This window comes from Ostrinia furnacalis, unplaced genomic scaffold (assembly GCF_004193835.3).
Source record: "Ostrinia furnacalis isolate ACB-3 unplaced genomic scaffold, ASM419383v2 OfSCF0710, whole genome shotgun sequence".
NCBI classification, from domain to species: domain Eukaryota; kingdom Metazoa; phylum Arthropoda; class Insecta; order Lepidoptera; family Crambidae; genus Ostrinia; species Ostrinia furnacalis.
In genome coordinates, this window is record NW_021130949.1 from 1,279,863 (window position 1) to 1,296,076 (window position 16,214).

The window sequence follows — 16,214 nt, forward strand, 5'->3', positions numbered from 1 at the left end:
ATGTGAAGTGAAGCACACTTACTTACCTCATAAAATGTGTGATTATTTTTAAAAAAACTGTTAGTAGTGAGGTGTTCCGACTATGATCTGTGCTGCTACAAAAATATTTTTTTTTTAATAAAAGTTTTTTTTTTTTTTTTTTTTTTTATCAACAACGAGGAAGCTCTTGGCCTGTATCTCACCTGATCATTTCAATTCCTACATTTACAATATTTATTTACCTGTACTTGTTTATTTTATTTTTAGATATTAACCTAAGTAGATAGTATTTCTAGGAGCTTTTTTTAGTCTGGGACGCACGAGGTCAAAAGTCATATGCCTGATGCATCAGTTTCGAGAAATAAGTCTTGTTGTCCCATCAAATTAAGGCTAAGGGTTTGATGAAATAAAAGTAAGTGTATTTCTAACCATTTATAAGGGTGTTACAGATGGCTCCGGCTTAACATGTGGGTGTACGAAACCTCAAACCATTGGCCATTTACTATTCAACCCAGAGTGCCAGTCAGCTGCACCCTAAGAGCGGCCAGTGGGCCAAAGTGATTTCCCTCGATGAAGATATTTAGCTAAATAATCTTTAAATATACCCCTCATCAAATATTGTGTAGAGTTCAACAATTCAACATGTCAATAAAGTTACCTAATAAAATAATACTAAGAAAGCATAATTCAATAAAAAGGTAAACTAAAGTACCGAAACCTGTAGGCTGTAGCCATAATGTGAACATGAAAATAATATCTCCTTTGGCTGACCTACTTTCCGGTCAAGGACAAATCGCTTTACTAAGCGAAAGCTTTTGTACATAGTACAAAAACGTAAACGAAATTTGATATTCCGGTAAAATATTTTCTTGTAAAAACATTACTTAAAATTATTTTCTCTAAAAACAAAATCAGGCATGAAAGTAAACGAGCATTAAACTAAGTACATAATTAATTTAATTTACGTCATAAAACATTTAGCTTTGAATTACTTACTCTCATATAATAAATTAAATCGTAAATTACTTCTAATTTATAGTAGTTTCTACTTTAGAATTACCTCAGTCTGTCTACTACATAAATTTACGTTCAGGCCTACTTGCAAAAACTTTTGCAGACGAAATAAATAGACTAAATTAGGCTAAGTTTAGGCAGGTGCTTAAATCATCATATTAAGTAAATAATTAAGTCAAAATATTTTAATTTTATGTTAAATAGTTATTATTTTGTGTAGACAATACTTATGTTTTGTTATGTTATGTTTGGAAAACCATTTCCATAAAAACGCTTTTTGGATCATTTTGTTTAAACCGTTTTAGGTAATTTACAATACTATTTTACTGTTTTGTACAATTCTAATTTTGCTCAAATGCTTTGTTTTTAATAATTGAAGATATTTTTCTCTTGAGCATAAATAATTCCAAAATCGTAAGAAAAAATAATTGCAAATAAGTATCATAATACCTATGTAATAAGTAGGACCCTATCCAAATAATTGTATATCAAGTTTTAGCAAATAATAAAATACTTTGGTATGTAAACTCGCAGGAAGAGTGAAAAACCTAACCATAATAATTTTCCCTTTCACTTCTCATAGTGAATTTTCACGAAGTTAGGTAAGTTACGTCATTGCTACGAATAAGTAGAAATGTTAAGTTTTTCGCGCTCGCTCTATCACAGCACTTTTCCAATTGTTTTTTTATGTAATAATGCTGCACCGCTAGTATTAGGAAAACGATATCATTTTATTATAAATAGCTTAATAGGTGATCAATGAAATACACAAAAAGCATATGCAGTGTGTCGCTATGTGGAGGCTACGAACTTGTAGGTGTAGTTACCTATCTACTTTTAGTTAGACTCCGCGCAGACTGAGCTTTTTGTTAACCGATACTTCAGTATGAATGAAAGAAAGGGCACACATTACACCGTTTGGTAGTACCTTATTTAGTTATTGGCCGATTCCGCATACAAATTAGCAGCCGACCAAACTATCTATCGATCGACAATAAGCCATATTCTGCGTGACCTTAAAATTAAAATTGGTTGACTGGCATATTAGATAAAGTAAGAGTAGGTACTTACCCACCTATTTTTTCCATCGATCATAAGAAAAATATTTATTAAGCTTTTCTGAAATTCGCACCCGTAAAAAAGTAATTGTTAAATAAAACACACGTAAAAGTACTTTTCTAAACTAACTTCAATGTAGGTAGCTTTAGACATACTCTCTCTCTCTCATCTGTGGTAGGTAGGTTGAGGTATAGATGACCCACGCTGAACTGTCCCGCCAAACTCAATGACAGGGGGGCGCTACCATCGTTCAACTATATGGTTTCCAACATGGCAAAAATCTGAACCAGCGATCCGGTATTGACGGTGGCGCCCCACTGTCAATGTCATCGACAGGACAGTCCAGTATTTTGGAACTATAGGTACTTTTTTAATAAAACTAAAAAAAATGTAACCTTTTTTTTTTTTTTTTTTTNCTGCTGGCTGACATTGACATTAATGACATTTTGTAAATTCTGTCTGATGATGATTGCGATGTTGCGCTAAATTATTTTGATTGAGATTAATACATTATGTTATCGTAGTAACTTAGATTAAAATGGATCAGAATAATCGTTCTAGAAGAAATGATCTAGATATAGATAGTTTTCGAAGTGATGAACCGGGTTTTGATAGGGCTCGAATGAGACGACAATCTGGTGGATTTGTAGACTTCGGGAATGAATCACAATATGGAACAGGCGGACACCAAGCCTCTGGAGCAAATGAAATATTTGCTGATATACAGGTAGCTGATAACTGAGTATACACAATAGATAATAAGCTTCAATTATAGCAATAGCCTATGGATTCTACTTAAATAAATTACTTGCAGGGAGATGTTCCTTGGTGGAAATCCAACTTTTTCATATCACAACCAGTGCTATTTGGGACCTGGGACGGAGTGTTCACATCATGCCTTATAAATATTTTTGGAGTAATCGTATTTCTAAGATCCGGTTGGATTGTAGGTCAAGCTGGTGTAGTTAATGCAGTTTTTATAGTAATATTTACAGGTATTTTTTTCTATTTTATCCTAAATTATTAACTATTTCAACAATTATCTACTAAATTTACTATTTCTTTTCTAGTATTTGTTGCCTTGATCTCAGTGCTGTCAGCTGTGGGAATATGCGAACGATGCAGAATAGAAAGTGGGGGAGTGTACTTCATTCTAGCACACACATTGGGCTCCCGAATGGGTGGATCTCTTGGCATTGTGTACTGCTTTGGACAGGTAGTACTTTTTAAAACTATATGTAGTATCTTTCTTGTACAGCAAAAGCATGATTGAATCATTCATAACAAGTACAAATATGTATCTATATCAATGTTCCTACTGTTTAACAACAAAATATATAAGTTTTTATTTGAAAATTAATTTCAGGCAGTGGGATGTGCTCTGAATGTTGTTGGTTTTGGGGAGTCAATGGCTGATCTTGTCAACCTGAACAACACATGGGCAGCGCAGGGCTTTGCCATTGCCGCAGTGCTTCTGTTGGGCACAATCAATGTTGCTGGAGTGAAGTGGGTGATAAAGCTGCAGTTTGTTCTTCTTCTAGTCATATTGTTGGCAGCCTTTGACTTTTTCCTTGGTTCCTTTACTACCATGCCAAGTAAGTTTATTAGTTTACTTATTCTTATGTATTCTCATTACTGTGTATTAGTTTTGTGAAATAACTTAAATATTACTTCTGAGCATTGAGCAATCCTGGATGAAATCATTATAACCTTCCATTAAATGCTATGGACTAACATGGAGCTTTAACTTCCAGCTGCTGAATTTGTTGGTTGGTTCAACAGTTCAATTGCCAACAACACTTGGTCAAATTATGAGCCAGGATACTCTTGGTTCAAGTGCTTTGGAGTTTTCTTCCCAACAATTACTGGGATTTTAGCAGGAATCAATATGAGTGGTGACTTGAAAAACCCATCTGTCAATATTCCTAATGGCTCCTTGGCAGCTATAGGCACTGGGTAAATATATTTTTTTATTTTATTAATTTTAAAAAGAGAATATATAAGGGCGATTCTCTGTAAGCTCGTAATCGGCTGTCCCGGCCGATTTTTTCAAAAAGCAATTAAAATATTTAAACGAAACACACTTGTAATGAAACTTTAATCCCAAAACTTTACGGGCCCTTTGTTTTTAGAACCATAACTATTTTTAGTTTTTTTCTAGACTCGATTGAAGCCCGAAAAATACAGTCCCCTGGCTGTCCCCATCACTACATTTCCGCCTAGAAATGAGATTTACGAAGAAGATATTGAAACTACATACATCTGGCAGCTCATAGCATAAAGAATAATAATAAAATTATATTATTTTCGTAAAACAAGCTCTCATTACCAATTTTATTTATTTAGTAAACTCCTGTAAACTTTGTCCCCAAAATTTTAATACAGTCCCCTGCCAAAAATTTAAATTCATAATATAAAAAAACTATAATAGCTACGATGTTNATTATTGGCAGCCTTTGACTTTTTCCTTGGTTCCTTTACTACCATGCCAAGTAAGTTTATTAGTTTACTTATTCTTATGTATTCTCATTACTGTGTATTAGTTTTGTGAAATAACTTAAATATTACTTCTGAGCATTGAGCAATCCTAGATGAAATCATTATAACCTTCCATTAAATGCTATGGACTAACATGGAGCTTTAACTTCCAGCTGCTGAATTTGTTGGTTGGTTCAACAGTTCAATTGCCAACAACACTTGGTCAAATTATGAGCCAGGATACTCTTGGTTCAAGTGCTTTGGAGTTTTCTTCCCAACAATTACTGGGATTTTAGCAGGAATCAATATGAGTGGTGACTTGAAAAACCCATCTGTCAATATTCCTAATGGCTCCTTGGCAGCTATAGGCACTGGGTAAATATATTTTTTTATTTTATTAATTTTAAAAAGAGAATATATAAAACTTATTGCTATTTCATTTTCACAGAACCTTCCTGTACCTCATGTTTATAATAACATTAGCAGCCACAGTCACCCGTGAAGCACTATTGAATACCTTCTCTATTACTGCTGACATATCTGCCGTAAGGGTCCTGCTGCTGGCAGGGTTGTATGTTAGCTCTATGAGCTCATGTCTTGGTGCAATGTATGGCACGCCAAGAGTACTGCAAAGTATTGCCAACGAGAAAGTTATACCAGGGTTAGATGCTCTTGGCCGTGGGGTAAATACTTCTCCATGTTTTTCAACTAACAACCATACTTTATTTTAATTCCAAATCATTGTTTGTTTTTTATTCATTTACAGAGAGGCCCCAACAAAGTACCCATTTATGCTATGGTAGTTGTAGCTATAATAACTATCACATTCATCATAATTGGAGGCATAAACCGACTTGCACCAATTGTAACAATGCCCTTCCTTATCACGTATGCTAGTATCGATTATTCTTATTTTGCTCTCGCCCAGACGTTTGATTTGCAACATAAACGTGAAATGAGGTATGATTTTCTTTCTTTTTATTCATAATCATCTTTACTTACAACATAAATTCTGAATAACAAAGTAGATTGACGAATGAATAATATTATTAAAATCTTTAAATAATTTCAGATTCCAAGGTAGTTCACCACGTGATACCCAAGTCTATGGAGCTACAGGAAGCGATCTTGATCTACTGTTTCCCGAAAGGATAAGACATAAGAATGTAGGAGTGAGTAATCCATGTTTTAAACCATATTCAAGTCATCAAGTGTAATACAGATTAACTGTACAATAAAAAGCTCACAGTCCTTATTTTCGTGCGCATTTTTCTTCTCGCGTGGAGAATTAATTAACTATGAGTAACGTGCATTCAAAACATATGTCTGTTACATTTAGCGGATCATCGGTCTATTTCTGGTTAAACAAACAACAACACTGTTACGCGGTCTATCGCTCGTATGCCATACATGACGTTTTTCACCGTGTCGCTCAACGCATTGTAGGTAGTAGGTACCGAGGTACCTACTTCATGTAGAGTACTTGACTTGCTCATTAAGGTTAATAAGCAGTGCTAAGCAGATTTTCTTCACTTTACAGGACTTCACTCCATCACCAACGGATCCCGCTATAATGAACGGTCGACAGTCGAATGGCGACGTGAGACGGCCCAGCGTCAGTGTTCATTCTAAAAACAAGAATTGGTACTCTCATCTTTGCAACAGATGGCTTTCTCTCGCTGGGGTGAGTATAAGAATCAATCACCTAAAAATAGCGCTAGTGAAAGGAGTTACAAAAATGGTTATGAATGCATTTTACGTAACGCAATACTTTGTATGTCGGTCAAACACTTTTATAAAATGGTAATTCGCAATTAATCACAAACATTGTTTTATTGCCATAATTCCGATGCGCGTCATAGATTACGATCTGTCTGATATAAAATTCGGATTTTGGACTGTTGGTTTTAATTTGCTCCATAGTAGATAGATTTACTGGTCATAAGCTAAACCTTAACTAATGTGTTGTTATAAAATAAAATGCATTTATATGAAGCACGATAGTCCATAAAACATTACGAGGGAGGCCTTTGTCCAGCAGTGGACATCTTTCGGCTGAAACGAACGAACATTAAAATAAGACCATGCTCCGTAGTTTTCAACCTAAAAGGATCTGTCGACCAATACATAAAATTACCGATGCCTATTCACACATATGAAGCACATACTGATGGCTTCCATGCCACGGAAAAGGGCAGCCTCTATGCTGAGCCGTGTGCGTGGGAGCTCCAACGACATTCTGTCTGACTGTCCATTTATCACGTAGCGGGTTCGGCTGCATGTGTAGAATTAAAAGTTTTTATTTTTATGATGTAAGGCTGACTGTTTTGGTTTTTAAATATTTCTCTATAGTGTGTTTTAATCTATTCTATCTATACTAATATTATAAATGCTAAAGTAACTCTGTATATCTTGCTTTCACGCCTAAACCACAGAACCGATTTCGATGAAATTTGGCATAGAGATAGTTTGAGTCCCGGGAAAGGACATCTGGATAGTTCTTATCCCGGTTTTTGAACAGGGACGCGCGCGATAAAGTTTTTCTGTGACAGACAAAATTCCACGCGGGCGGAAAGCTAGTAAAATTATCACTTCACGGGATTTGTTGCAACAATATCTATTTTAACGGTAAATAAAATATTTACCCTCCCGACGTTTCGTCTCGGTTGCACGAGTCATGGTCGCGGGCAGACTGAAGAGATGCGGCGTCGTATAAAATAGATATTGCTGCAATAAATCCCGTGAAGTGATAATTTTATAGTAAAAATGCAACATAATAGTTTAAAATATATAGCAAAACGGAAAGCTAGTGTCTGAAATTATTATTTATTGTTATTCAAACTATGTTTTGTTAGGTGGCTATCAAGCTTCTGCTGATGTTCCTGGTGAACTGGGCGTACGCGCTCGGCTGCCTGTTCATCCTGTGGGTGCTGTGGCTGTACGTGGGCGCCGCCAACCCCGCCGTCAAGCCCGGCCGCGCCTCCGAGTTCCGCTTCTTCCGATGGCTGAAGATATCCTTCTTGCACGCTATCGGGTAATTATTATCTTTGACTAAGGGTGGATTCGACCAAACGTAAATTGATCTCAGAATAAATCGTCAGTTATTCGACATTTTGACCAGGGTTCGAGGATATATATCAAGGGATATATATCAAGATATATATCGGATATATATCCGATATATATCAAGCCGGTTTTGATGATATATATCAACTTTTAAAATTTGTTACTGGATTTGTACTTTTTTCAGTATGGGAAATTATGTCAAAATTACAACTTTATTTTTCAGTTAAAAGCTATCTGACGATTGAAAAATCAGCCTTTAACATTTAAAATTAGATTTTTTTAAACAAGGGAGGTATTTGACCGCAATCGCACCTGGTGTTAAGTAAGATACAGTCTAAGATGGTACATATCTGCTAGTCCAATCAACGAGGAGATTCGTTGTATGGAGACATCCGAATAATTCGTCCGTCAATGAAACTTGGCACATGGTGAAAGTAGGTAATATAGATCATAGATATGCAAAAATCCAACAAAATTTTTTTTGGGAAGTTATGTTTTTTGACCTAAACATGAAAATCGTTAATAACTCTCTGTGTAAAAATTCTCAGCCTGAAATTCTTTCTGTATACGTACCTATGTACTACTTAGAATATGTATGTAAAAGAATCCAACACTTTTTCGATTTCAGAGATACCTGAAATTTAACTTTTAACATTTTGCACTATAACTTCTACTGAAAAATTGCTCTGCCTATTTTTATTTTTTAATACGCTTTTATATGTTCAAATACATAGCTTTTCACAGTAATCCAATAGATTTTCCTTTACTATATTATAGTTCTTATTTTTACGTAATTACGTCGTGTGAATAATTGCTCCGTCAATTTTAATACATCTATTGGCCATTTGATAATATATTAAAACAGATTTATCAATAATCCAACAAATTTTCGAACGTTAACTATACTTTTAATGATATAATGCACGCGGGCAATGTAGTTCGCGGACTAAAGTCAGCGATACACTCTTATTACTACTCCCGTAAGGTTGACATTTCAAGTAACAAACCCATCCTTATCACTCGCGCGTAATTGTATTGCTGTCGCACTCGCACACTCACTGCGGCCGCATGCTGCACAGTTGCTAAAGATGGGTCATTGGACGAAATTCTACGTACTCGGCGACCGGGCTTTAGTTGTTTGTAGTAGTTACTAATTGTTGCAGACAGGGAACATAATCCATGACATGCGCAAATGATAGCTGTTATGATGAAATAATTCTTTGACTGTACATTTATAAAATCGATTAAAAATAAATACTTACCCCCTTACTAATAAAACTTACACGCTCGTTGAACAGTGTTTTAAAGTGACGTTTAGTATGGAAATGTCATTTTAAAACAGTGTTCAACAACTGTGTAACTTTTTATTAGTAAGGGGCCATATTTCGGGTAATTTTCCCACGTAAATAACTAAGAACACTGGTCTTTGACGTATTATTTTTTCGAGTGAATGACGTTTGATTTCAATTAATTTCAATATTTTAATGTCGGGAAATAAGTGATTGGATTATTATTTTACCTGTGAAATGTGATTCCTTAATTTTTGTTTGTTCGAACAGAACGGTTTTTACACAATTTCATCACACAAGGCATGTCGTATTCGTGTTGTTTTTTCGCTGCTTAAATGTGTCAACTGTGTGAAGTTTGCTCTCGAAGTGGTGTAACAGGGTGTGAATGTGTGCGTGCCGGCCTGTACGTACAGGCAAGCTGGTGTATCCTAATGTCACAGTATTTTGTTGATGAGACTCCGTCCGACTTTTTTTATAGGTCCATGATAATAACTTTATGTTTTTATGTAACTTTTGACAATGCATGTTTAGTTTGTAATTTTGATAAAATTTAATCACCCAGTGTTATTTTTAAGAGAGGTAAATAAGTGTAAATAGAATTTACGTAATTACGTGAAATAAGCTTGTTTAATATTTAGGTATGTCGATTATCTAGGTACCTACTACAATCGCTATGTTAGTACATAATTAAACCAAATACTTGCTTAAAATTAAGGCGTATGGTGAAAAAACTCGCTATGGATACGCGTCTACCTTCTGTTACTTGAAATGTCAACCTTACGGGAGTAGTAATAAGAGCGTATCGCTGACTTTAGCCCGCGAACTACATTGCCCGCGTGCATTATATCATTAAAAGTATAGTTAACGTTCGAAAATTTGTTGGATTATTGATAAATCTGTTTTAATATATTATCAAATGGCCAATAGATGTATAAAAATGGACGGAGCAATTATTCACACGACGTAATTAAAAAACTCGCTATGGATACGCGTCTACCTTCTGTTACTTGAAATGTCAACCTTACGGGAGTAGTAATAAGAGCGTATCGCTGACTTTAGCCCGCGAACTACATTGCCCGCGTGCATTATATCATTAAAAGTATAGTTAACGTTCGAAAATTTGTTGGATTATTGATAAATCTGTTTTAATATATTATCAAATGGCCAATAGATGTATAAAAATGGACGGAGCAATTATTCACACGACGTAATTACGTAAAAATAAGAACTATAACATAGTAAAGGAAAATCTATTGGATTACTGTGAATAGCTATGTATTTGAACATATAAAAGCGTATTAAAAAATAAAAATCAGCAGAGCAATTTTTCAGTAGAAGTTATAGTGCAAAATGTTAAAAGTTAAATTTCAGGTATCTCTGAAATCGAAAAAGTGTTGGATTCTTTTACATACATATTCTAAGTAGTACATAGGTACGTATACAGAAAGAATTTCAGGCTGAGAATTTTTACACAGAGAGTTATTAACGATTTTCATGTTTAGGTCAAAAAACATAACTTCCCAAAAAAAAATTTGTTGGATTTTTGCATATCTATGATCTATATTACCTACTTTCACCATGTGCCAAGTTTCATTGACGGACGAATTATTCGGGTTACAAACGCCTCGTTGATTGGACTATGCCCTGTAAGTGCTTATACACTCTCGCCTTGAAAAGGCCCGGATGATAGTGTTCGGGAAAGACAGCAGCAGGCAGCAACTTTCAGTCCCTAGCTGTTCGCATTATAAAATTCGTTTCCTGGACCAAAACCCAAAATGTGACGTATTTGCAGAGGGGTGGAGTACGACTAGCAGAATGTTTGGGTTACTGTGAAAATAATCGCATCTGATTTATGTACTTTTCCTAAGTTAAATTGTTTATAAGGACTTAAATGTTTTTCTGAACTTTGTTGTGTCTTGTTTGAATAGTGCAATTGGTACTACCGTTCTATTCATGAATAAATAAATCAATAAATAAAAGAGTTATTGAAACGCTTAGTGTGAGTTATGCAAATATGCACGTTAGCAAATAAAGCTTAGCAAATAGCCACTTATTGCTCGTATAGTCATAACTAATGTGTTTTTGACAATAACATTCGGTACTTACTTAGAATTTAATTTAAGCACAATCGCAGCTGTAAACCCTATACCTACGGGCCAAGATAAAACCCTCGAAAATCGGTTATTTGTTACTGAGTCATCAAGCAAATGTATCTTATTTAAATTTAAACATAGCCATATTTCAAGTGTATTTCTGATAACATTTTCTTTATCAGATACGTGAACAACACATTTAAATTATTTCTTTGTCATATTAAGTGATATCTACGCTTTAATCATTGATACGTAATATTTGTAAAGTTAGTGACAGTATTATGATAAGTCGACGATAAGCTCCTGACAATACCGATTCAATTTTTTTCAAGTTTATCGGAGATACTTTTTAAAGCCTTCATAATACTTCTCCTTTCAGAAAGCGTCCGTTAGAATACGAGCAGTTGGTTGTGACGCCGATACACGCTGACATCAGCGTGGAACAAGAAAGGCTGAACGATGACAATGAAGACTTCGCGTCAAGGCGACGCTACCACCAGTCCACGCTGCAAAGCCACCTCGTCAACGTTGAGAGTTAATAACCAAGCTGACCAATACATCCCGGTAGATTCGGTATAATCATTTCCAAAACATAAACATGTAAGTTACAATGACATCACTGTGCATATCTGTATAGAGCAGCCTATCAAAATGCTTATACCTAACGCACTACACAAAAGCCTTTATTTTCATGCTTTTAATAACATTAATAAGACTGACTGAGTTCATAATGTAACACTTGCACAGGTTCAAGTTCTTACGAAATTTATTAAAAATATGAAATTTAGATAAGACCGTTTATAATAGACAAATAACTTTCTATCTGGCTTTAGTTGATAAACAACTACCCTTTGAACCAGTCTTAATCAATCTGATATAGTTACACAGTTTAAAAAATAAAACAAAATTACTGACTGACACATTCCAATATAAAAACAAAAGAATAATATTAATAAACCAATTAAATTTGACTAATTTAGGCTGGACTATCATTGAAAGATACTCGTTACATATTATGTGTTATCATCAGTAAATAAAAGATGCCTTCAGGATAATTTTATTAAATTAAGTATGAATATGCCTTATACTTAAAAACGCCAATGTTTATTTCAAGGCAAGGTATTTCAGCTGCTGCTTTCTAGGATTTCTATTGATTCAAATGTAATAGAACACTGCACTGGCTTGTTAAAAATAATAATGTGGTCGTAAGTTCTATATTTTAGGCCTCATAAACTCGTGAGCTACCTTCTGGTTTTGTGGCTCACTTTTCCAGTGCATGCGAGACCAAATCATAAAAAAATAGATAGATATAAAATTCCATAAATTATACTTTGTAGTTTTAAATTCCGTTTGAGACTGGCTTGGTCTTAATTAAAAATTGTTATTAATAGAGTGAGCGTATCATAATTCTACCTGATAAGAGAAAACTATTTAAATAATACGTAATTTTACTTTCATATTTCTATTTATTAATGATTCTTTGTAAGCTGTAAGTAATAATATTTTTATACAAATAAAACTTTTAAAATGAACCGTTTTCTTTTTTAGAACACTTTTTTGTTCCATTCGTTCCTTTTGGAACGGGGTTTTTAGAAGAACACGTCACGGCAATCCAGTTTCGCGGGATCCAGTAATGACACAAAGTATACTATGCATGAAATTCTCCAAGTCAAAACGCTAGCTCGCACACTGAAGTATGGACGACGCACGCGAGGAGAGAGGAGAACAGAGGCGAAAGTAACCGAGATGGTGTTCACACTTGGCCAATTTCCCGTATAGTGTACTTGCGCCAGAACGGGATCGGTTTTTTGCGGGAGACTGCAACGAATCAAATATTAAAAGAACAGTGGTGCCATCTTGTGTGCAAACCCGGAAGTGACAGGGTTAACCATAGAGGAATTTTAACTGTATTATACAGTCAATTTGACAACCTTTGTCGGAAACATTATTCAATGAAAATATTGTCCGAACCCTTAGTATTTCTCTTCGACAAATACTTTAACACATTGTGAACCACTTTTCTTTCACGACTATAAAAATATTTTAGCAATTCAATTCATAAAACCAATTGCGCACATTTAAAATAAAGTTTATTTACACTTTGACAGCAATAGACTGACATGCAAGGTGACATGTCAATGAAGTTTTCAGTTACTGTTGCCATTAAAAGAAATTAGTACCATTAGTTTTCCGCAACATGGCGAGGGTTTTTATGTTCCTGGTCAGGCTAACTGCCAACTTGTTACTGTAAGCAAGATGTAAGTTTTTATTACTAAATGAAACAAAGGATCTCGTTTAAAGCTAATAAAAAACGTCCATATAAGGCTCGTAGAAATCTTAACAGCAACAGCTGACGAGTGTAAAAAAATAGTTAACAACTAAAGTAAAATAGAGTTAGCCAATACGCTATCACTGCAGTAACCATAGATATTGACAGTACAGCTGTCATTGTCTTTGACTTGTATTGTGGTTGTGGTTTGGAAATGAAATCAATTCATTTCATGGATTCCATTTCATAAATTTATTTCGCTTTATTTTAAGAACTGTGCCGTGTGATTGGCTTAAAATATCAATTATTAATCCTCAGCCATGGCTGACGATCTAAGAAACTATAAATTGCAATTGCAACAGGTTAGTACCATCTTCAATAATGCCACTATCCATGGTGTTATTTTTATGTTAATACTTCTTTCATATAACTTGTTATCCGCACTTTTAACTCACTAACATGTTGATTTCTTTTAGGTGGAAGCGGCTTTGCTCACTGATCCGCAAAATGAAGAATTGCTGAAATTGAAAGGAGATTTAGAAGAAGTAATTGAGTTGACACAAGATCTTATAAAAACTCAAGACGGTGAATCCAAAGTGTCTAACATTCATAGTTCTAGTAATGATGATGATGTTACAGCCTCCCTGCTGGCGGCCGAGGACGGTGAGCCTGCCGAAAGTTCCGTAAGCAAATGGCGCATTGGCGAGAAATGCCTTGCAAAATGGAGAGCTGATGGCACGTAAGTAACATACCAGTTAATTGCTTACAATATTACCAAATTGTAGACTATCTCAAAAGACACAATAGTCAGTACACCACCAGGAGCTTGCATGAATATTTACGTTAGATGTGTTGTGTGTAAAGCATTTATGTTCGAAGTCTAATGTGATACTCAAATAAGTTTATTGTAAATGCAAGCCAAACACTGAAACAATAAACATAGTTATGAATTTGTTTCTTTTTTTAGTGGAGCACATCATACATCGGGCATCAGAAAGAAGATTTTGAATTTTACACAACTCTGGCATATTTTAACATTTTATTACAATGTTCCAGGTTCTATGAAGCACTGATAGAAGACATTGATGATGAGAGTATGAAAGTCAAATTTGATGGCTACAATACATTAGAAGTAGTTTCCATTCATGATGTCAAGCCTTTAAACTCAAGTTTGAAAAGACCTTTGAGTGGAGATGAAAGCAAGTAAGTCATTATAAACCAGAAATAAAATTGAACAGTTAATCTTAATTGCTTGTATTATAAAAATATATATAAAATGATACCAATGAATTCACAATTAAATATCTGCTCTTATATTACTATTATATTCTTACAGACATGGCAAAAGCTACAATAGAGAATATTTGAAGAAAAAGAAGCAGAAAAAGCAACAGAGGTTTAAACAAATTGAGGAAGAAAGAGAAAGTGAAAAAAACAAATGGTTATCATTTCATTCCAAAGCATCAAAAAAACCAGGTGTTCGGAATAAAAGTATCTTTGCTTCCCCTGACAATTTGACAGGCAGAGTTGGTATTGGCACATGTGGCATTTCCGGTAGACCCATGACTGAATATACTCCCGGAGAGAAGTGGAAGAAAGGTGGATAATATAATACATCAGCCATATTATGGCTGTGACAGTTAATTATATTAGTGCTATTAGATTTAATTTTATGATTATTACTCCTTTTTTTTAAGTATGTAATGATAATGCATGAGGCAGGTGTTTCAAGTCATATTTTAAATGATTTTATTGAAGATGTATGCATTCATTCTCATTAGTAATTAAAGTCATGATAAACTTGACACAAAAACATTAAACTTCTAAATTATTGTCTTTCTCTAAAATATGTCTCTGCTCTATCATTGTACTAATAGCCAGATTTTTTTTATACCTCATGGTACTGTCAATATAAGGAATGTTTATTGTTATCTGTTTAATATAGCAAAATATACTAAGGTTGAATACGCCAGAACTGAAACAAGTATCTTCCTGCATATTCACTTGAAATAGTACTAGTACAGCAAGTAGCAATATACATGTAAAATGTTAAGTACTGATGTCTTAAAGTACCTACCTATTTTAATATAAAGAAATTACAGAGCAATAAATGAGTTTATCATAATGTACTTCTTATTTATTTTACTCATAACAATTATTATCATTATCAACTAATGGTTTTTAATTTTATTATTACTAGATACTATCACTAGGTAATTATAATTAAATTTAACTACCATACTATAATAATTACCACGGGACCTTAAGAGTCATTAAATGCGAAAGTGACTCATCTGATGTCATTTTGATGATCAGAATTTAAAATCGATGTTGAACTGTCGGTAGTTCTTATCTGAATATGGAACTATAAAAAAATATAGCTCCGAAACTTATTAGAAAATACTAAATTATAACATAAAATTAGTCACAGGACGCGGGCAGTCCAGGACCGGTAACCGGTAATAGCAAAATAAGCAAAACTTGTAAAGTCCTACTATGCTTGCAGACATGCGCCCAGATAACGAATAATAAACATAGGTACTAGTGATGGGCCGACTATGGTCTTTGCCGACTTGCCGACTAATCGGCAATGCCGATCATTCTAATACCTACTTAACGGAAGATTAATATAGATTTCTTGCTAAAGGCGTGAGGGCACCCCCGCCAGCATTGCACGGTCCAGCACCACCGTCGGAATAGGCAGAGCCCGCCATGCAGACGGGCATTGGCGGGAGAGACTGTGTTATGATGCCTTTGTCTGGATTCCTATAGTTTTTTTTAATGCGTAACAAGGCAATCGCACCTCGTGTTACATTCTGTAACTGCCTCTCGCCTTGACAAGGCCCGGATTATAATGTTCGGGAAAGACAGTAGCAGGCACTGAATTCCAGTTGTTCGCATTATAAAAGAGATCAAAACGCTGGTGGAATGTCGACAATCTAGGGATGGTACGCTAACCTGCGTCTG

The 16,214-nt window shown here is 34.7% G+C and overlaps 2 protein-coding genes across 2 annotated transcripts; both read left to right on the forward strand.

The window, feature by feature from the left end:
* The first annotated feature begins 2,497 nt into the window (after window positions 1–2,497).
* On the forward strand, window positions 2,498–12,448 carry LOC114349813 (solute carrier family 12 member 8). Its single transcript, XM_028300358.1, has 11 exons — window positions 2,498–2,779; window positions 2,867–3,047; window positions 3,123–3,268; window positions 3,419–3,647; window positions 3,807–4,008; window positions 4,979–5,213; window positions 5,297–5,490; window positions 5,603–5,702; window positions 6,071–6,214; window positions 7,386–7,564; window positions 11,358–12,448. Exons 1-11 carry the CDS (start codon window positions 2,591–2,593, stop codon window positions 11,515–11,517), a joined length of 1,959 nt encoding a protein of 652 aa, XP_028156159.1. The 5' UTR covers window positions 2,498–2,590; the 3' UTR covers window positions 11,518–12,448.
* A 983-nt stretch (window positions 12,449–13,431) lies between these two features.
* Spf30 (Splicing factor 30) lies at window positions 13,432–15,372 on the forward strand. The gene is made up of 4 exons (XM_028300448.1): window positions 13,432–13,609; window positions 13,724–13,986; window positions 14,304–14,450; window positions 14,584–15,372. The coding sequence occupies exons 1-4, from the start codon at window positions 13,568–13,570 to the stop codon at window positions 14,852–14,854; spliced, it is 723 nt and encodes a 240-aa protein (XP_028156249.1). The 5' UTR covers window positions 13,432–13,567; the 3' UTR covers window positions 14,855–15,372.
* The last annotated feature ends 842 nt before the right edge of the window (window positions 15,373–16,214 follow it).

Excerpts from the sequence above, each read along its gene's own strand:
- LOC114349813 (XM_028300358.1), top strand. The coding sequence starts at position 2,591 with ATGGATCAGAATAATCGTTCTAGAAGAAATGATCTAGATATAGATAGT. Across the intron at positions 3,048-3,122 it reads TTTTATAGTAATATTTACAG|TATTTGTTGCCTTGATCTCA; the intron begins GTATTTTTTTCT and ends TTTCTTTTCTAG. Across the intron at positions 5,491-5,602 it reads CAACATAAACGTGAAATGAG|ATTCCAAGGTAGTTCACCAC; the intron begins GTATGATTTTCT and ends AAATAATTTCAG.
- Spf30 (XM_028300448.1), top strand. The coding sequence starts at position 13,568 with ATGGCTGACGATCTAAGAAACTATAAATTGCAATTGCAACAG. Across the intron at positions 13,987-14,303 it reads AAATGGAGAGCTGATGGCAC|GTTCTATGAAGCACTGATAG; the intron begins GTAAGTAACATA and ends ACAATGTTCCAG. Across the intron at positions 14,451-14,583 it reads TTGAGTGGAGATGAAAGCAA|ACATGGCAAAAGCTACAATA; the intron begins GTAAGTCATTAT and ends ATATTCTTACAG.